We start from the raw sequence: 22442 nt of genomic DNA, 5'->3' as shown, positions 1-22442 counted from the left end.
GATATTTTTTACACTTTAATATTCCTATCAGCTTTTCTCTTTTAAAATGAGATTTTCAAACACTTGCCTTGTCGGAAAAAAAAGATCCTAGATTTTACTGTGTTTAAAGTTATTTACTTTGTCTTTTAACATTATTATTTTTCATTTGATTTCTTATGCAAGAACAGTATTCAGCTTCTGTACATAATATTATATATAAAACACATGTTGTTGTGGAATAATCTTTTTGTACACTGTGAAGATTTGTCATTCAGATTGGTTTAATAAAAAGCTGAACGTCCAATAGCTAGGCAGGATTTTTGGGGCAAAGTGGAGGCTGGGAAGTAGCAGAAAGGTAGAGTTACAGGGAGATGTCATGAGATGCAGAGGAAGCAGGACATGCAGGAGGAGAGGTAACAAACCATAAGCCATGCAACAGCACATAAATGAATAGAAATGGGTTAATTTAAGTTGAAAGAGCTAGTTAGAAACAAGCCTAAACTATCAGCCAAGCTTTTATAATTAATAATGTCTCTATGTGGTTATTTGGGAGATGGCTGGCGGGACAGAAAATCTGCCTACAACAGAGAGACAGAGACAGAGTTTTGTATGTGGGTGCCCATGGTATGTTGCTTTCTGAGAGAGAGAGAGAGAGAGAGAGAGAGAGAGAGAGAGAGAGAGAGAGAGAGAGAGCACTTTGTGTGTGGGTGCCCACGGCATGTTGGTTTCTGAAGTTAGCTTTTTTCACCACATGGGTCCTGAGGATTGGCTGGCAGGAAGTGCCTTTACCTACTTAGCCATCTCACTAGCATCTAGTACTAGTTTTTATTACAGTGTGGTTTATTTTATTTTATTTTGTTAACCCCTCCATAAGGTTATGGTAAGAATTTGCAAAGAAATGTCTACCTTTGTCCTTTCTAGAAGATGTCACTTAAGGCATTAAAAACAAAAACACAAAAGAGAGCTTGATACTGGAAGGGCTCTAAAGAGCCTATTATCAAGGAAGAGTAGAGATGCTCAGGAAGACAGCTTCTATCTCTTTTGAGATTACATATTTGCTGTCAGATTGAGGGCATTACTCATGAAGTACCCCAGTGGATGCCCTGAAACCAGGAGCTGGGTCCTGAAGGGGGAACGACCCCAAATTGAGGGGGCCTAACTCTCATAGCAGCACTGACTGGAACTAACGTAAGTCTAGCTGGACAGCAGGGGGAGGTCTATTTGTTTTCTATTTCTGTTCATGTGTATGTGTGTGCCCGCATGAGCTTACGTGCACCACGTACCTGCAGGTGCCTGTGGAGGCCAAAGGGGGTCAGATGCCCCTGGACCTGGATTTAGAGGCAGTTGAGAGCTGCCTGATGTGGGTAGGAGAATGGAAACTGGGTTGTGTGTAAGAACAGCTCTTAACTGCCGAGCTATCTCTCCAGTCCCAGTCTGTTAGAGGCAGGGTCTCGCTCTGTAACCCTGGTCCATCTTGAACTTACTCTGTAACTCAGGTTAGTCTTGAACTCATAATCCTCCTGCCTCAGCCCGTGAAACTATAGCTTTCCTGTTCCATGCCCCTTATTCATTTGCTGATGGCATTCTAGGGTTGTCGTTACAAGTCTGGCACCATGTTTCATGTTCTGGTATCATACCAAAGCAGATAACCAACCTGTCCTTCCTGTGGAGTTTCCAGGGAGGTCTTCAAGGCCGTGGGTGCACTAAGGGAAGTGTGTCCTGGGTACTGGGTAGGATTTGGGGTGTGTAGGCTTGGCTCCAGATAAAGAAACATTCTCTAACATCTGGACTTGCTCCTCAGCAGAACAGTCTTTCTTTTGACCCTGCCACTTGGGTAGGTTCAAGCTGAGGCTGTTAAGGTACCATGGATGAAGTCTCAGAACAAAGTAGAAAAGGGGCTATTCTAGACAATCTTCCAGGGTCCCTGTTAGGTTGAGATGCACTGATTTTATATCAAGTCAGTGTCTTCAAGGGGTAAAACAAAATCATGCTTCTTATGCTCACCTCCAAGACCAGCAAACTTACCGTGCAACAGGGCTGCATCCAGGGCTCTCCATCTACTTGCATCGGTAGAAGCTTGTTAGTCCTGGAACCCCCAAAGCAAAGAAGCAACAGTGAGACTCTCAGAGTTGGAGAATGATCACCACTCCCACCGAAGATAGACAGGAGAAGACCTCACTTGCTCACTTAGGAGAGGTTCATTGAGACCAGGGGAACGTTCTGAAAACATAATCTTCAGCCCATCTCAGGGACTGGACTTGGCAGGTCTGGAGGCAGGCCTGCAGATCTGTGCTTTAATAGTTACTATAGGAATTTCTCTGGGTTCAGTCTTCAGACTCCACTTTGAGAAACTGTCATGGGCACACAGAAAGCCACAGCCACCTGGACACCTGGCCAGCAAACACGACAGCCCCACTGCTGAGCAGTTCCACCTCAGTCCAGCAACCAGCCAGAGGGGATGGTGGTTCCTGCCAAGTTCTGCTCTGGAGCAGGAAGAGGCCTGCACTCCTGACTGAGTGAGTGGTTGCAACATATCCAGGAGGTAATGTCTCTGAGCTACAGAGGTTACCATGTGCACTCAACTCCAAGAGGCAGGATACCCTGGTTTCATATGCACCGTGGCTGTGCTGCGAAAGGGACATCTAGGACCCCAAATGTAGGAGGAAAAGTGAAGAGAAAGTGTTGCCCTCTTGCTTGGGAAAGACTTTTTTTTTTTTTTTTTTTTTTTTTTGCATATGGGCTCTGTAGACTCTACTTGTCTTTCAATTCCGTGGGAGGAGGGTAGTCCTCTGGCCAGGGGCATGTGAACAGTCACCACCTTACCACTGGACAGGAACCCCTTACCTGAGCTTGGTAGCTTCCCTACTTTTGAAATTACAAAATGCGAGGGGAAAGCACTATATTTTGATACAATAATTCTCTGGTGGACTCATTATATTTCACAATGAAAGTGATAAATCTAATAATAAAAACAACCTATCCGCAGAAAGGAGGCTTTGCATACTCAGGGATAGAGAAGTATCTGAGGAGTGCCTAGTGGGATGGAGCTTTTAGCCAGCTCCGTGTTTCCATCTGGAAATAGATCTGTTGACTTCTGGAAAAAGTGCCCCTCACGCTTAACTTCTTAGATTCCTTGGCAGTCAGGATACTGTGTTCTTTGCAATCTACAAAAGCTATGGCTGCAATACTCTACGGGCAAACTGGCCCCACAAGCTTTAGAGCTCTGGACAAGGGCTGCAGAGGTTGGTCTGGAAACAAGGGTCCGTCCTATCGCAGCGATGGCTCTGAAAGAGAGGGAGTACGGTGTTGGGAATGGAGATCCAGATGATACAGAGATAGGTACTGACAAGGGGATAGTGGAGCAGACCCTCAGGGGACCACCGAAGGGCTCTGACTGAGGGATGGTGGAAGGGCCAAGAACAGACTCCTCAACTGTGCTCTCGCTGACATTTGCCCAAGGGTTTCTGGGAGAAAGAGTTCTTTAGTTAAATGCCTCGGGAAACCCTTTACCCCTAGCCCTTCCAAGAGAGCCCCAAGGCAAACCCAACAGATAGGATCTGTAACAAGAGAGAAAAAGGTAAGGAATGAAGACAACTCAAACAGGCAGGTTGGGTAAGAAGCTGAGGGGAAAAAATGTAACCAGAGGGAGCTGAAACTGGAGAAACTCCTATCAGACCCTACAGCGTCCAGACTTGCAGTGACTGGCTGTGTCATCCATGTCCCAAAAAACTGCTACTCTCTTGGTGAGTACAAGAAGTTTGTTGATGTTAATGGTTTAGCATATGAAGGTATCCTGTCCACACACAGAAGAGCAGCTGTGACCCCTGGCATTATTCTAATGTTCTACAATAATAAAGAGAAAAAGACAAAGAAGTGGACCTCTGGTGCCCCAGACTTTACATATGTACTATTACATATGTCACCAGGTAATTTTAAGAGGATAGGTTATGATGGACTCTCTAGTTGATGACAGCATTATTCCTGGCCCAACACAATTCTTCTACCTGAGGTTCAGGAGTCATAGCAGGAGAGGGGGCAGAATGATTGTAAGAGCCAGAGTGAGGGACGGGGAGTTTGCTGTGGAGATTGTGTCTTTTGGAAATGACAGAGAAGCTGGAAATGACAATGACCTGTGAAACGTCACCAACATGGCTGCCTAAAGAAGACCAGAACAAGGATGACGCCAACAGACATGCTGTTGTGGATGGGGGTGGGGAGAGGTAGGGGAAAGTCATGGGGCATCAGCCCTGCACCAAGAACTACCACCAGCAGCCAAGGAATGCTGAGAACAGGAGAAACAGTTTCCCCTAGGGAAGGGCATACCGATTGGTTATCTAATACCAAATGGTCATCCTTGAAATCGTATATGTACAAATGACCACACGGCCTGAGCAGATATTTGGGAAAAATACATATGTAACAGTTAAAGAATATAGTCAAAGTACTCTTTATCAATACTGCTGAGCTTCTTTTGCCAATTTTCTGTAGCCTGAAGTCTGAAGGTAGCCCCCTAGTTATTTTATTATCTGCTTGAATGTTCAAGGGGGTAGGGGGACCCAGGAGATGCTGCGTAACAAGGGAACTTACCTAATGGTGACAGAGGAGCACTGAGCTAGCCTCCTCCCTGCACTCTTCAGGCCAGTGTAGATCTGTCCCATTTCCATGGCTCCCTCGAGACCCACTACTTCAAGGAGCTGGTCGCTGAGGTCTGTGGAGGGAACAGCAAAGACCATGCACACTCTTCTCTCTCACTCAGGTTAGTCTGTCCAGAAGTTTCTGGTCCCTTGATGGTCAACCCAGGTCTGTTACCTCCCACTCAAGTGTGTTTTCATATACTGAGTCAGACATATTTCTCAAAAAAAGAAATAGATGTACCTTTTTTGTGAGCAGAAGTCAAGTTATAGTTTTTTTTTTTAAAGCTTTGATTTAGAAGATTAATATGTATCCAGTGAACGGGCTGATATCAAGAAGCCTCTTCAAATATAGAATATCAAAAATGACAAACCAGCTGTTTCTGAAATTCACCAACCTAGCTGCTAGAGACCTAAAGGATTGGGACTAGGATAAGAAGAAATGTTGAAGAGTCTAAAATCTATTCTTAATGTCAGAGCAACATGTTGGCTCTGCTAATGATGACTGATGATTAGTTAGCCTCAAATTTGGCCTGTCCTTAGCTGCTGATGAACCATCCTCCATGGACATCCTCAGGAAGATCAAGGGCCTTTTTCAGGACACCCCATGCCTAAGTCAAGCAAAGGAGAAGAATATTTCACCCACATCAGACCATTGTGGCTCACAGTGGAAAAGGAGGTAGACAAACATGAATCCCAGGCTCCATATCACAGCACCAATGGCCCACAATGGTGGTGATGGCTTCTGATTCTAGCCTGGGAGGAGTGATCCATTTTGCTTGGGTATTTGCCTCCATTTTCCACTGTGAGGGTGATAGCAGGGGTAATGTTGGGGGCTGGGTCCCATACTCACTCTAAAATGCAACTGTTTGTGCAGTTAGAGCCGGAGCAAAAATTAAGACGCAGATTTTAAAGAACAGTCTATTCCCTTTGTTAGTAGCACAAGAGTCCATCTTCTCAGACTGAGGCAAGTTACTACTATTCCATTAACAGCCACAAGCGAGAAAACTGTATCAAGGCTTTTTGTTTGTTCATCAACATGGCTTCTGTCCTCTAAAGACATGCTGTTTAAGATTAGCGAAGAAATAGTTATTCTTTTGTTTAGAAGATGGTTTGTTTTAAAAACACTCCATTGATGGATGTATATCTAATGGAGGCAGTTAACCAGAAGCACTGGACTGACCATATCATGTCAACACTGAAGTCCAAATGGATGATCATTGAGAGACGTTAGCTGCCAAGAGATACACGAGCCTAATCCACCTGTGAGAAGCACAGAGCTTCCCCTCTGCACCCATTCACACTCCACTCTCCATGAGTTCCCCTTTCTTAACATCCCTGAAAAGATACTGTCTCCTTAAGCTCGCCATCTCATTTAGACTTGGGACAAGAAGCCATAAAAGGGTAAGGCTTATTTAGGAGAACACTCCAGGCTCTCTGAAGGAGTTTAGAGCTAATCAACAATGAATGTCTAAATCTCCAGTCACTTAATTAGCTCCCTTACCATCGAGGGTTGAATAATCATTGCAGTTTTAGCTTATTGTGCTGGCTTAATAGAGCCCATGCAAACAGCACAGGCTCTGGAGGTAGAGGAGGCAGGGAGCGAGGAAGCAAGAGAAGAGGATGCAGAAGATGAGGAGGGAGGAGAGAGAGAAATGTAACAGAGTACTTCTAGGGGTGAGGAGGGCAGGGGAGCTGTGTTGTGACAGGAGAGAAGAGAAGAACACAAAGGCATAAGTTTTTTAGAAGTTCCTCTGCATAGTGGCAGAAACGGACACCTTAGAAAATGCTGCTCTTGTACCAGGCTTTGATATCTGACAGAGCTCAATGGTTCAGTGTTTTCCCTCCTTGAAACATGCCCTGGTAACAAAATGTTCTAAGAAGCAGGGAACTTAATAGACTCAAGTGTTTCAGCTTTACAATGTCTCCGTCTTTTAACAAATTTTCCCGTTGAATGGCTTTAAAGTTGTTATCACTTCCCACACATTACCTTGCAGCTATCACTTCCCACACATTACCTTGCTTCCTGGCTCCAGAAGAGCTGTAATGAAGGCTGATCTCATCAGCAGGAGTGGGCAGGTGGGGGAGGGGCTGGCACAGATGCGGGACTGAGGAGACATATGCAGGGGAAGGGACTAGGGGCTTAGCATCCCTTTTCATGTCACTTTTGACTATGTACTCTCTTCTCAGGCATAACAAAGGTGACTCCTGTCTGTCACCCTAGCCCTAACTCTAACCCTGACCCTGAGTGCAGGACTTAGCTGCTCTTTGCCCTCTCTGCTATTGCCTAATTATCTTTCAACTTTCTAGAATGACTACTGAGGAAGTCTTAAAGGAATCTATTTTACATTCCTTCCTAAAGTAACTAAGCATCAAGACCCTTCTTTTGTGTGACAGCTATAAATAGCCCATGGTTTCAGTTTTCTTTGTGTCATGCTTAAAAAGAGTCCTGTCGTCACCTAATCCCTCTTTCCTTCCTCTACCACAGAGATACTTATGTATACAGTACGTTTGGTACTAAAATGAAGGAGAGTAGAGTGTAAATCAATGTCTAGGAACAAACAACAGTGAATGTTTAGATTCTGTGTTCAGAACACAGAATCCAGGATTGGGACATCTGGTACACCAGGTGTCTGTTCTACCTTGGGTACCAATGATTCAGAGTGAGTTTGGCAATCATGTCATGATCGTATTGCCTTTATACTCTTCCACTCATTAATGTTTAAGGTAGAATGTCTATGCACCTTACTTAAGCAGAATTCATTCACTCAGTCAGAGAATTGCTACTGAGTTAGCAACAACGTTTTAGGCGCTGTGTTCGGAAATGGCAGTATAAAGCACTCTGTTGCTGAAGGAGTCTTGTCTAAGAAGGTGAAACAGAATTTGGTGAAGAAGATCCTCAAATTGAACTGCGAGGTCAGGGATGTCTAAGTAGCTGGTGCTGGGTGGGAAAGGTGCAGAAGGATTGCTGAATATCAAGCGGTGGTTTTGGGTTGGGAGGGAGGAACATAGGAGCACATTCCAGGAACAGAGACGGGCATATACTATATGGGGTTGACAGGCACAGGACAGAGGGGAAAGTTAATTCAGCAATAAACCCACTTGGAAATGTCATGGAACTGTAGTATATAGTATTTTCCCCTATATTTATTATTATTTATTGTTTATTTTAATTATTCAGAAAGTTGTCTAAAACCAGAGGAGGAGATGTTGGGGCCAGGCACAAGTTTGTATAGCCTGTGGGCCAGGCCTTCCAGCCCTGTTCTTAGTGTTCCTTGGTGACAAGGCTTTATGCATGCAGGTGTGCATGCTGAATTCACACCTAACATTTGCATTCTAGGAGAGAAGGAAGACGTGGTGTGGGAAAATGGAGAGGGGAGGATGTGAAGCAGGGGTAGGGCAGCAAGGACAATCACCTCAGTTCCAACCTATTCAGCCGCCAGCATTCGAGTTTATAAACGCACATCTGACCATGTCACTCCCAGACTCACAATCCTTAGTGACACTAAGCAAAGGGCTTGGCAAAAGAAGACACAGATAACACACCCAAGACGTTACAAGGAGAAAAAGTTTTGAAAATAATTGTCCAGTTGTAATAAGTCTGAGGGTTTTATGTTGCTTCTTCTATTACTTTCTTGGGATTGTGTGAGAAATTATGGACAGAACCCAGGTTTTCGAAAGCACATGCATTGTAGCATCATTTATAAAAGTAACACTGCTGCCATATTTCTTCCTGCATGGGAACAGTTAAACAAACAATATGGTATCCACATGATGGAAAGTTTTGTGGCCATTAAAATATTTACAAGCCAGGGGTGGGAGCTCATGTTCTTAAGCTCAGCACCCAGGAGCATGGGGGAGGAAGTCTGTGGTAAGTTCAAGGACAGCCTGGACTATAAAGTGAGTCCCCAGCCAGCTTGGTCTACTGTGTGAGACCTTGTTTTAAAATCGCAACACACATATTTAATAACTGCATATGTATTTATATGATGTTTAATTATTATGTCAAGATATAAGCTTACTTATGTAGCATATACTCAACTAGGTAAGAAGATACACATAAAAGAAAGGACAAATCTCAGCAAAATCTTTTTTTTTTTTTTTTTTTTTTTTTTGGTTTTTTCGAGACAGGGTTTCTCTGTGTAGCTTTGCGCCTTTCCTGGAACTCACTTGGTAGCCCAGGCTGGCCTCGAACTCACGGAGATCCACCTGGCTCTGCCTCCCGAGTGCTGGGATTAAAGGCGTGCGCCACCACCGCCCAGCCGAATCTCAGCAAAATCTTAACAATGGTAATACCTGGATAATTAAATTAATGCTAATTTCTATTTCTTCTTTATGCTTTTCTAGGTGTTTCTTTAAATAGATATTTGTGTTAACCAAAAAGTAATCTTTTTTAAAAAAATGTTAGCTTCTACTCATGGTAACAAAGACCAAGCATTAGTTCCAGAAAGTTCTCTGGACTGCTCTTCCTTTAGTTTGGCTTAGACGGTCCTCAAGGTCTTCCATGTAGACACAGTCATCGACAGGAGGGGTGGGGTCATGTCCACGGTTGGCAGACTACAACTGCAGTTACTGTACCACGAAGTCTGGGTTGAATGGGGAAAGAGATGAAGGAACGGCAGAAAAATAAGAGACCTGGGAAGTTCTAGCAAAGGTATTCTGAGACAAGGGGGTGAAATGTGGCTGAGGTGCTGTGAATGAATGGTACTGGTCAGTGGCAGATTACCTGTGGCCTCAGTAATGGGCAGCAGAAGTGGATAATGATGATACAAATTAAAGGGGAATGTGGCTATGTCTGTGGTTCCCAAACTTGGCTGTATGTTAGCCTAACCTGAGGAGCTTTTAAAAGCAATGCTGCCCAGGCTGTACCCTCTATCAGTTAAATTAAAATGTATGGGCATGCAGACATCACATTTATTCTGAAACAGTCCTCAGTGATTCCAAAGTGCATCGCAGTGTGTATGCGGTGTGCTAAGTTTCTGTTGCCACTGGCCAGTGGTTCCCCGAGCATGGTCTTAGATCATCAGTCTTTTCATTACTTGGGAACTTGTTAGAAATACACATCCTTGGGCCCCACCTCAGCTCTGTGAAATCAGATATTCTGGAGGTTGTGTCTAGCAGACTGTGTTCTAACAAGCCCTCTGGAAGATTCCAAGACACATCCAAGTTTGAGAAGTTGAGCCTGAGGTAATAAAAGTGCCCACAGGAGTTCAGGTGAAGAATAGAAGCAAGTTACTTCCCGACTGCTTTGATCTAGAACTTTCTCAGGCGAAAATTAGGGAGGAGAATGCTCACCCAGAAGTGTGTAAAAGCACCTGGCTGAGAGGGGGTGCTTAAAATAGACTGTTTCTCTTTCCCCTTTCTCCCTACCACTCCTAAGCACTTACCTGTACGGCTTCTTAGAGCTGTCCTCAAACCACAACATTAGACCTCAGAATAACATCAAACTGTGGTCCCTACCATCTCTTACCTCCATGCAGAGTCCAGAAACCAAGGTGTGCTTTGGATAAAGGGCATCCCACCCTATCTTTACGCTCTACCCGACTACTCTCCTTCCGACTTCTTATCTCCACCCCATTTTGCTTTTATTTATTTAGTCCTAACAACTGTCAGAAGGAGGGACCAGAGCTCAACAATGACAGGTAAAAGCTGGCAGAACCCTGGTATCCAAGGGGACATGACTTCAGACCTCCCAGTAGCTCTGGAAGCCAGAGGAATCATGCCCAAGTCAAAAATCAAAGTGCCAGAAAGGTTGGTGTGGTGGTTTGAAAGAAAATGTCCCCCAGGGGGTGGCACTATTAGGAGGCATGGCCTTGTTGGAGGAAGTGTGTCCCTGTGGGGGCGGGCTTTGAGATCTCTTTTGCTCAAGCTTTTCTTAATGTGACAGTTAGTTAACTTCCTGTTGCCTGCAAGATGTAGCACTCTCAACTCCATCACCACATCTGCCTGCATACCACCATGCTCCCCATCATGATGATAATGGACTGAAACTCTGAGACTGTAAGTGAGCCATCTCAATTAAATTTGTTTTTTTATAAGAATTGCCATGGTCATGGTGTCTCTTCACAGCAATAAGAACCCAAACTAAGACAGATAGCTTCCCCTGAAGCCTTTCCTTGGCTTACAGACCACTGCTGTCTTGACCACACAGACACCCTTCTGTGCACACACATCCCTATTGCCTCTGTGGCTCCAAAATTTATATTGTATGAGGACAGCAATAAGATTAGGTCATGGCTCATCTTAGCAGCTTTGTATTTACTTAATCACAGCCTTAAAAGCTCCATTTCTAGAATGCAAACCTGTGCGTTATTGAGGTTCCTCAAAAAATAAAAACTAGAACTACCATATGACCCAACTATAGCACTTGTAGGTAGCTACACCTAGAGGATGCTAAGCCAGCATGCCATAGGGATACAGGCACACCCATGGTCTTAGTGGCTCAAAGGACGCCATTGGCAGGGAAATGGATGAAACTAGAGATCATTTTGTTTAGGCAAATAGGCCAGGTTTAGGAAGACAAATGGCACGTGCTTCTTGTACACACGGACTCCAGATTTAAATTTTTGCATGTATCTGTGTGTTCACACACTGGTCATGAAATGAGAAAGGGAGGGAGAGATCTTGAGGAAGAGAAGAGGGGAAGAGAAGGCAGTAATGATTATACATGACACGCATGCAGAAAGGGGGTATATTTAGGACCAGCAGGGGGGGGCATGGTGATAGAGGGGGGCAGGGCAAGGTGGTAGAGGGGGAAGGAAATAAAATCTATTAATTTATATACTAACATTACCGAAAAGAGACTGTATCCAATGAAATGACATTCTTATGTACCACAAAAGTTTAGGGCTTTTAACTTAGGAACTTAGGTTGGTGATCAATTCTGCCTGAAAGAGGGGTAATAATAGAACCTGCCTTGATGTGTTGGAGAATGTGAAGGCATTCTTGTAAACAGCAATTCCCCTTGTCACTGTGCTCCAAAGAAGCCAATGTGTGCCGTAGGTACACAGGCCCTCCTTCCCTCTGCAGAAGGAAAGACATGGTCTAGACATGGCCTCTGCCTGGCAGAGGGACAAGGGCAGTCCCACTGTCTAGACAGGTGAGTGGAAACTGGCAGGCCTTCCTACACACTCAACCACCAAGGCTGAGACAGGTGTGGCCTGGAGCTCCTCTCTTGCCTCTATGTTTCCAGGGAGATGGTCTGTGCGTCCTTGGTAGCTCACCGACGCCCAACAAAGCCAGGCACTGGTCGGCTCACCTGAGCCTAAACTGGAGTCAGTACGGATGCAGCATAGGTCCTGATGAAGGCATTTCAAAGCACGTGTACAAGCACTACAGCCTGAAAGGTAGGGCTCCGCCTGGAGAAAGGCCCAGAGACCTGTCCTGGTCTTTTCCAAGGGACACTGCTGTGTACAGAAAGTCCTCACAGTCCTTCTGTCTTATTCTCAGCCTTAGGGGATGATGCAGAACACGAGCTCCACAAACCTGGGTCTGAACCCTGTGACTCAATCACTCACTTCTCCTTGGGGACTTGATGTGAACCCTCTGGAAGGTAGGCATGACATCCTCCTGGCAGGGCAGTGAGTGCTCTGGACAAATCCCATCTCATTTGAGCAGCAGAAGGAAGCCCCCAGGAAGTAGTCACTGTCACTATGATTTTGTGTTTCCTTAGAAAGGATGTGCTCAGATCTTGACAGGAGATGCACTCCCATGTTTGTTTTCTTTATGCTAAAAAGGGCCTAAAATGGGCCCTCAGGTATCCTAATCATAACTGCGATGCCACGCCCCTCACTTTCTTGTGCATGCATGAGAGAGAGAGAGAGACAGAGACAGAGACAGAGAGAGACAGAGAGAGAGACAGAGAGAGAGAGACAGAGAGAGACAGAGCAGAGGTGGGGGTGGGGTGGGAGGGTGGGGGTGGGATCTACTTTGCCATCTCTTGTTCCCTGTGCTCCAGGAGCATAAAGGCATGGACTTGACCTTCATCCCTGCAGGGCACCTCTTTTGTGCCATGAGCTTGTCACATTGGTCCTTAGGCTTCTCACACGCATCAAGCCTCATCAAGGCACAAAGGTAGCCAGAGGGCATAAGTCAGTTTTGTCCCAGCACTGAGGCAGGAAAGGGATAGGTAGGAGAGACCAGGTTCTGAGAAGAAAGAAAGGGCAAGCTGTGGGGGAGGTGCTGGTCTGACAGGTGGGAGGTGGAATGCTGCTTTGACTGGGCTCTGTCTAGTAGCGCGATCTTAGGGAAATCATGTCCCCTCCCAGGGCCTCAGTCTCCCTCATTAGGGTGATGCACCGATCCTTAGGCATGTTTGAGCTCTCCTGCCAATATGAAGACCAGTTTCCTGACTGGTCAAAAGTAGATAGGCCTTCACCTGTCACCACCATGCAGAGCATAGAACGTCCAGTGCAAGTGTTGGGGAGGCAAGAGAGAGCACAGAAATAGGAATGCATACGGCTGCTTCTGGGTTCTGTAGGCCTGCCTGTGTGAGCAATAGGGTGAGAAAATGGCTCCCTTCATTCTGTGGCTGTATCTTCTGAGCTTAGCCAGAGCTTTGGCAAAGGTGCTGCGTGGGGGAAGGAGGGCTTCTAAACCTCCGTGAAGAGGGGCGGGTGCTTTAGAAAGGGAGGAACCATGTACCTGCAGTGGTGGGGAGAGCAGGGGAGGGGGGATTTCTCAGGAAGAAAGGAGGTCCTGGAAAAAAAAATGAAGAGGTCTGACATCACCAGGCGGCTGAGGTGAGACTATGCAAGAAGAAATGACCCTGCCATCTTGGATATCCCAGCTTCCTGAGCTGTGGTCTGGGTCACAGCTGAAGAAAATGGACCAAGGCAGGGACGTATAGGGAGTTAAAATGAGATGACGAATGGAAAATATTTTTAGCATATGGTGCTAAATATAACTAGATGCATAACAAATGTTGGGTGAGCTGACCTGAACATGGGAAGAAATATGAGTTGGCAGCGTGCTGGGAGAAACACAGGTCTCTGTTTACAGTATCCACTCTGCCAACAGAAGCCTCTGCTCAGGAAGAGGTAGGCCGTCAAGGCTGAGCTGGTGCATAGAGGAGGCAGGGAATTGTGGTAGTTTATGGCGGAGAGGGGGGGACTCATCTATAATCAAAAGATGGCAGCAGCAGCTTGTGTCTACCCACCACTACTCTTGGTTCTGCCCATTATTTCTCTTCAGCCATTGTCTTCCAAATGAAGGCTTTACAATTGCAAACCCGTATTCTGCATTAGCTCATGTCTTCTTTCTCTCATTCTCTGTCTCTTCAAATCCTTGCCAGCATCTAGGACTAGCACATATCTGTTCTATCTCATTCGTTCATTCATTCATTTGGCCATTGAATATTAATTGATCACCTGCTTTGTGAATGGCATAGCGCTGAGTGGCCAAGAATCAGGTTCTGAAGGAGAGACCTCCTCCTCTTTCTTGTGTCTCACACTTTTGTGGTACCCACTGACTCTGCTACTCCATGGCACTTGCCTGTTGTACTAGCATTGACATGGTGGCTAGGTACCTCTTGATCCATCCAGTAGCAAAACACCATGCTGGTGGCATTGTGGATTGGACCACACTGTCTTTCTACTGCAGCCTCTGCGGTACCTGGATCAGCTTAAGTACCTGAGGCCAGCTGTGAGTCCAGCTTGATTATACATTGTCAATGTGATTTCACCCTAGTCTTTTAATCCCACGGGGTTTCAGCTTCCTCAGACATGAAATCAAATAGTAAAATAAATATACGAGTCTTTTGTTTCCAAAGTAGGTATTCACTAAACGGCAGACCAACATGTTATTTGTTAGTTGACTAAGCCGTAACACTGAGGGCTGAGAGCTCACAACAGTAATCCTAGCATTTAAAGAGTCCTTTGCCAGCCTGGGCTACATGGTGAGACTGTCCAAAAAAATTGAGATCAAATACTGCTATGGATTAAATGTCTGTGTCTGCCCCACGCCTCTCCCTCCAATTCATGTGTTGAAGCACCAGCTCTCAATTTGAGAGCAGGCTTTGGGGACATCATGAGGGTAAATTCTTAGAAAAAGAGGTATATAGAGAGGAGCTTTCCATGTGACTGATGATATAGCAAGAAGTGTTCATCTGCAAGCCGGGATGTGGGCCCCCACCAGGAACCAAATTGCCTGGCATCTTGTTGTTGGACGTCTCAGCCTCCGTAAGTATGAGAAAGAAATTTCTGCTGTTTAATCCACTCAGCCTATGGTATTCTATTACAGCAGCCCCAACTGACTAAGACATACACAGTCCCCGCACAAAATAGAAACTAGCCAAGACATCTGAACAACAGCGTCTGGGCATGCGGCCAGCATGGTGCTTTGCTGTGGGGGTGGATCTCAGGAAGTGCCCAGTACTGAGTGCCTTAAAAGCTGCTGCAAAGAACAGGGACAGGTTTGGAAACCAAAATGGTGCAAGCAATGGAACAGCAATGATTAAAACGAAACAGCAAGGTGTTTAGTCCTGTCAAAGAACCTGGACTAGCTGCTCCACCCGCACTTTGTCAAGGGTGAAGTCTCCCTCTTTTATTGTGAGAGGCAGATGGCTGGAGGCAGAAATCAAGCTAGAATTCAGCTCCAGCTTGAACCCAAGGAGAGCAGGTTTCCCTGTGCAGATGGTGAGCAGCCTCCCTGGAACATTTCCACCTCACCAGCCCCTCCCAGCTCTCAGGAGATAGGGGCGGGTGGGAGGAGCCCCAGCTGGAGTCCTCTCTGCTCCAAAGTCAGCCAAAGAAGGGAGACCAATCGCCTCCAGCAGGGCCAGCCCAAAGTGACAGGCTGGAGCTAGCTAGGGTGGGTTATTTGGTTATTTGGTGCTACCATCCCATGTTTGGAATGCTAGAACTCAGACTCTAGTTACAGACCCACCAATTGACCTGGGTCAGGTTGGTTAACCTCCTCACACCTCACTTTTCTAGTATACAAAACTTCATCATGACATTCTTGGGGGGGGGGGGGATCAGCCAGGCCAAGCAACAGAGTCTTTCTCATACATCATTGGAGAGGCCGTGGGCAAGCAGATTCTGTTCCAGCGTGTCTGTGTGGGCCTTGAGTGTCTGTACTGCATTCAAGGGATGCCTATCCTCTTGGTTCATGGACCATTTGGGGTTCTAAAGCACAGACTAGCTAAACATGGTACGAGGGCCAAATACAGTCGATTTGTTTTTGTTGATAAAGTTTTATTGGAACACAGACCCACACACTTGTTTAATTACTCTCCAGGGCCGCTTTTATGCTAAGTGAACTGAATTGGGAAGTTATATTGGAGACTCCAGCACACAAAGCCTAGTTACATGTCTTATTATAGAAAAATATTTGCTGCCCCTGGGAGACTGAGGTTCTCTGTGGGCTAAAAGACCTATATTTCAATCCAGGTTTGACCAAGGGCAAACCACTTCCCCTTGCTATTTCTTTCTCCTTATCTAGAGAACAAGAGGATCACTAAAATTTAAAGAGATCTGTGATTGTAAAGTTTCAATACTACATAGAAAAGTCAGTTTCTACTGAACCACATTGTGTGGCCTAAAACCAACAACAAACAAGGCACCAGGCCTTACCTGCAGAATCCAGAGGGGCAACCCCTGGTGGTCACTGTGAGTTCCCACTGACCATGGTTTCTGCCTGACAGTCAGCTGGGAATAGACAGGGCTTAGGGGAAAGGTCAGAGGCAGGCTTCCCAAGCTGTAACACAAGCTGTCACTGGCGGAGAAGTCCTGGGACCTTGTGTATGCCAGCATTATTCACAGAGATTCCATTTTGCTGATAGATCAACTTAAAAACAACAACCCCATAGCTTATCCCTCCATTGTGTCCTGGCTCTGGGTGCATTTGGCCAGCTAGTACTCAGAAACCCATCTGAGGCCTCAGAGACTCTGCCAAGCACAGGGACCATGACATCTGGAGCTCCCTCAGGAGCTCCCAGTCTAGTGAGGGAGATGGCCTATAAAGGAGGAGTCACAGGAGAGTTGGACCAGGTAGCTTGAGGGGAAATCTTGGGTATCTGGCTTGGGCATCAGGTGAGACACTAACCAGGCAGGGGCCATGTGGTTGTGGGGAGGCAGTGGGCTTGAGGAGAGGAGAAAAAGCATGGGTAGAAGGGGAAGATAATGACTAGTTTGGGGTTTGTTGATGCCAGCGTGGGCTGCTAAGACTGAATGGCAGAGCTGTGATTTCCTGTGCAGAGCAGAGTCAAATCTTTCTGTAGGCCTGCAAACATTTAACAAGATGACACATGTTGCCATGGTAATTTTCCAGCACCGAGAAGAGTCCCAGTGCACACACCTAGTACTCCACATGCTTCCTTCTCTGCCAACCCCCAGGAGAGATCATCTAAGCCAGCCAGGTATTGTCAATTTGACGCAAACTAGAGTCACCTGGGAAGCGGGGACCTCAACTGAGGAACTGCCTCCGTCAGACTGGCCCATTGGCATGTTATCTGGGCATTTTCTTGATTAATGATGGATATGGAAGGGCCCAGCCCACTGTGGATGGTGGCATCCCTGGGCAGGTGGTCCTGGACAAGACACGGGGGACAGGCCGGCAGCAGCTTTCCTCCATGGTTCTGTTTCGGTTTCTGCCTCTAGGTTCCTGCCCGGGCTTCCCTTGATGAGAGCAATAACCTGTAAGCCAGATAAGCCCTTTCCTTCCCCGAGTTGGTGTCTGGTCAGTGTTTTTATCACAGAAACAAAACGTAAGCAGTATACCCCCGTGAAATGTATCATTTTTAGGCTGGTTAGGGAAAGCCTCAGCCATCTCTGAACCTATTGGGCCCTCCTCTGTTATGACTTTATTATATACAAATGGGAAGAAAGCCACAAGAAATCGTGAACTTAGATTTGCCGTTATTTCTGAGTCTCAACTGAGCTGTGGTTTCCCGCTTGGGAGTATCAACGTTTGAGATGGCTGGCTGGTATCTGTGCCCTGGCTTTGGAACTCAGGGCACTCGTCATATGGTTGGTGAAAACCCACAAGGCACCATGCACATGTGAGCGAGCCATCCATGCTTGCAAAATAGCAGGGTCAAATGAGCAGAAGAACCCTGTGATCTTGTATGCCTGGGAGTTTGCTTCTCTTTCCTAGAGAGAGCCTCTGAATCTGGGAGAGCAGGGGTGATTCGCATGGGCGGGGAGACTGCTTAGGTCAGCAGGCTCGAGTACCAGGCCAGGGAGGCCACCGGTGTGCCTGTGAATGTTACATTGGCTGGCTGGACTCATTCAGACCTGGGAGTCATGCAGCTCTTAGCTCTTATCACACTCCTATGTGTCTCATTGCAAGCTTATCTTATGGAGGCCATGCTGTGCTAGTCCCCTAGGGGCTGGGAAGTCATTATTCCCCATCATGCTCTAGTGCCTGATGCTTGGTAGGTGCGTTTGCATGGATGCTGAATGATCTGACAGAAAGCCTATCTGTAATACTGTAAGAATTACTCAGAGTAAACTCTCTACCACAAGTGTCTGACCCTTGCTTTGTTTACTGGCAGAAATTATTACCTGCTGATAGTCTAGAGAGATTTTTGGCTTAGAACTTTGTCTAGAACACTCTATTTGTGGTTCAAGTGGGACTGATAGAGAAACCACATGTGAGATAGCCAGGGGGTGCAGTGGGGGTGACTTATCAGCAGTCCACCATTGGCTCCAGCCTGAAGACTGGATTGAGGGTAATGAGAAAGTGTGTAGGAAGTCTCTCATTGTATCTTGGGCTGGTGCCAAAGGGAATGGCAGAGCTCCAAGGACTCTGCTTTCCAGTTTCACTCACTTACCCAGATTTGTGCTTCACTTGGCTACCTGACCCCTGTCCTTCCCCCTGCTTGTCTGGACAGCAGTCTGCTCAGGTGTCTTCCTAAGCCCTCCAGCAACAGCCAAATGCACTTAAGCGTTGTCCCAACAATAACCCAAGAGGTACGGATTGCTAGAGCCACAGGTGGTTTAAGGAAATCTAGGTCAAATTTCTGAAGAAGTCAAGAGAGGCTTTCTAAATTGGCCCCTTCATGTCACTTAACACCAAGCGGTGACAGTGATGACTGTTGGTCAAGGCCTCATTGAGTTCTAGGTGCTGCTATGTGTCCTATAAGGATAATCCAATTCAGCCCTCGCAACAATCCAGAGGAACCCATCACTGTTTGGTCAAGTGCTGAAATGGAGGCTTGGAGAGATTATAAGGTCACATGGGTGGAGGTGAGGAGGCCTGAGTTTTTGGGGTTTGTTTTTGTAATTCCTCAGGGGTGCATCCCTCCACTCCACACAGATTCTCAGTCGCAAGTCCTTTAAGCTGCATTTGAGTTAGTTATTTAAAGATGGCTAGCACATCTCACTTGTCAAGTGAACGTTTAATGGTTCCCATATCCACATATAATGCTTTCTAAGACTTTTTCTTCATCATTTTCACTTCCTGCCTGATCCTGTCTCCCTGCAGAGTCTATTGCCCATTGTGCTGACTGAAGGCAAGATTCCTTCCTCTCTCTTCTTGCAGCAACAACTTCTGTAGAACACTCTACACCCTTTGGGGTAGTAGGCTGTGAAAAGGACACAAAGGTTGTTGAAACACAGTCCAAGAATGGAATCATGTGAGAATTCTGAGTGCTTGTAAGAAAACTCCAAGAAAACAAGAGTCTTGCGACCTCAGTTTCTTCAAAACACAGAACTGTTCTTGGAATGTGTTTTCGTGCTCCCCCCAGGTGCAGCAGACAGGAGTGAGTTGACTTCAGCTGTTGCTATTCATGTGCCTCTATGGAAAAACATGTTTTTGTCATGTGCCACTTGTCTTTGTGATCGTACACAGCTTGAGCCCATAAGAACTTTACTCAGGTGACCTTTCATAACCCTCAGGGTATAAACTGTCCAATGCTCTGAATAAAGCTGGTTATCTAATGTGACTTTAGTCTGCCTCCTTTTTAGGGCCCACTATCCCAAGTGACTGTGGAACATATGTCCCTTGTTTTCCAAGACAGATAGGGGAAAGAGATGATGAGAACATGCAGCCTATAATTCAGGGCAACCTACAACCAGTTTTCTAGGGAAGCTGAGGCAAAGCTCAGTGTCCAGGAAATTCAGAGCTAGTTTCTCTGTTGGGAGTTCTAGAGGGGTGAGTCATTAAGGGAGAGGATCAGAGTGTCACCAAGTAGATTGAATCCTCTCATTGGACTGCATCTACCTGTCACCCATGCTGTGAAAACCTGGCTTGTACAACATACACAGAAGTCTCTTCAGTACATTTTCTAGATGGACACATCCTCTAAGTGCTGGTTTGGAATCATGGACACAAGTCTTGGTTCCAATGCTACTTCTGGATATAAACTGACTAGTTTTTGTTTTTGTTTTTCCAACCGTAAAGTAGGGATATTTGGCTAGGTACATAACCTTTTCCATAGGTTTTTGGTTAGGTTTATATTCATTCACATAAAATTACTTGCAGGCTACAATGGAACATAAAAATTAAAGATTATTTCTGACCATTCTTGTTACAAATACTAATGATAACTGATGCCATGAGTTTCTCATTTATCTAATGCTTTTTGTTTTTTAAATTTTTATTTTCATATTATTTTAAGTGTGTGTCTGTGTATCTGTGTGTGGCTGAGTGCTAGAGCCTATAGAGGTCAGAGGGGTCAGGTCCCCTGGAACTGGAGGTATAGGCGGTTATAAGCCACCCGATGTGGGTGCTGGGAATTGAACTTGGGTCCTTTGAAAGGGCGTCATTATGTACTCTTACTTGCTGAACCATCTGTCCAGCCCCTTGTTTTTTAGTTTTTTATACTTGGGGACAGTTAGTAGGGCTTCAGAGATTCATAATCCCTAGCCTCTGTCCTTGTGATCTAAGAAGTCTGGGGGTGGGGGCAGTGAGTACAATCGCTTGTGTGAGTTTTCTGTGCTGAGACAGGCTTAGTGGAACTCTGCAGGAACTTTGCTCTTTCTCATTGGTGGCGCATGCTGAAGACTTCCATGCTCGGAAAAGGATGGAGGGCGGTTATCTTTAAGTTTGAGCTCATACTGCGTCCAGGCACTTTTACGCCCACCATCTTCTTAACAAGCTAGGGAACTAGGTATTATTATGCCCAATTTATGGATGAGGAAGCCGAGGAGGTGGGATAAATTTCAAATTTTAATAAAACTGAAAAATATAAAGCCAAAATTTAAACTCAGGTTATCCACCTGCAGGTTCCCCACGCCCTTGTTACCTTCTCAGCAGACTGCGTCCTCATAGAACTCACTCTATGTTAATCCCAAGCGACCTTCTTACTTGGGTCTTTTCCCACGAGAGAGAGGTTAGTCTTTCCTCTTGTACTTCCTATGATGAGACCCTTCTCTCTACACTCTGCCCTGACTTCTCCCTCTCTTCCAGTCCCAAAGAGAGGCCAAGGAGTCAAGGATCTCGATGTATGAAGAGCCTGCAGAGAGAGCTCCCTGCCCCCTTAGAAATCCTGGGACAAACACACAGAAGACAAAATACACATACAATTCTGCTCAAGGAGGCCACATAGACCAAACATTGATTGCCAGTTTTTGGAGACGTGGGAAGTCTCAAAATATGATTTCCAGATTGCTTGTTTTACAGGTAAGAAAAATGGAGAGCCAAGAAGGTGCAAGGACATCCACAAGACCACGGACTAGTGAGAGGCAGAGTTGGGGAGCCCAGGGGCGAAGGGAAATCTCTAGCTTTCCCACTGGGAACTCAACTTTACAGGATGATGGCTCTTTCTAGAGGAAGGCTCAGAGTTGAGCCTATGCGAAGTCCAGAGGCCAGGGCCTCTCCTTTGATCCACTCACACTCCCATCGAAGAACAGGAAGTGCTTCATCTCTCAGCTCTGAAAGTGCATTTTGGGGATGGGAAAGGGGGGTTGGGGCTAAGAGCGACCAACAGTTTACTCTTGCTTAAAGAACAGAAAGACGTAAGGTCAGACGCTTAAGGAGAAAATGCAAGCTGACATTGAGTCCTAAGGCAGAATGTGATCTCAGGAAGAGCTTCCTCAAGCCGTAGGGTGGATATGGGAGAGGGTTAATTCTTTGCCAGTTCCTTCTCTGTTCTGGTAGAGCTGGATGCTAGGGAGGTGAGAGTGGGGTTGCAGTGGGAGCATGGGGGGAGGGGTGCCAGGAACTTTATGCAACCTCCAGTATTTCCCTTACTCGGCTAGCACCCACAACTTCCCCTGCTAAGGGAGGAAAGAGGAATGAATTACTCAGTTTAATAATTCATACAAATTGAAAAGTTTACTGTGTGAAATAAAGGGGGCATAAGAGGGCAAGAGAGAAATATTCCTGAGTCCTCTTTGAAAGGACAGAGGTATGAAGAAGATGTTTCTTGATTAGCTTGCTTGAGAATACAGATGATCCATGTGAAATAAGCAAGTAGCTCCTCCCTTCAATGGTAGGTAGCCCCCTCCCTACAATGGTAGGAATCCCCTCCCTTCAATGATAGGTAGCCCCCTCTCTTCAATGGTAGGTAACCTTCTCCATTCAATGGTGGATAGCCCCCCCCTTCAATTGTAGGTAACCTCCATTCAATGGTAGGTAGCCCCCTCCCTTCAATGGTAGGAATCCCTTCCCTTCAATGGTAGGTAGCCCCCTCCCTTCAATTGTAGGTAACCTTCTCCATTCAATGGTGGATAGCTTTCTCCCTTCAATGGTAGGTAGCCCCGAGTCCAGGAATCCTTTTCACAAAGCAAGTCTGGTTTAGGAGTCAAGCTTCTTGTTCAGCCCCATCTACCCAGCTAAGGAGATTTTACCCGAAAAGCTGGTTTTACAGCAAAGAAAACTGAGGTACCCCCCCCCCCCACACACACACCTAAAAATGGGTTGGTAGCAATACCTAGACTAGAAACC

The 22442-nt window shown here is 46.0% G+C and overlaps 1 protein-coding gene across 1 annotated transcript in view; it reads right to left on the bottom strand.

Moving 5' to 3' along the window:
- The window catches only part of Dgkg (diacylglycerol kinase gamma), a 198541-nt gene that overhangs the window by 10055 nt on the left and 166044 nt on the right, over positions 1–22442 (bottom strand). The window contains exons 23-24 of the mRNA XM_059277313.1: positions 4567–4687; positions 2005–2065 (exon numbers count right to left, since the gene is read on the bottom strand). Coding sequence (XP_059133296.1) covers positions 2005–2065; positions 4567–4687 — 182 coding nt within the window. The remainder of the gene's footprint in view (positions 1–2004; positions 2066–4566; positions 4688–22442) is intronic.

This window comes from Peromyscus eremicus, chromosome 12 (assembly GCF_949786415.1).
Source record: "Peromyscus eremicus chromosome 12, PerEre_H2_v1, whole genome shotgun sequence".
NCBI lineage: Eukaryota > Metazoa > Chordata > Mammalia > Rodentia > Cricetidae > Peromyscus > Peromyscus eremicus.
Note: the sequence above shows the minus strand (reverse complement) of the source record. Positions and strands in the feature narration are given on the sequence as shown.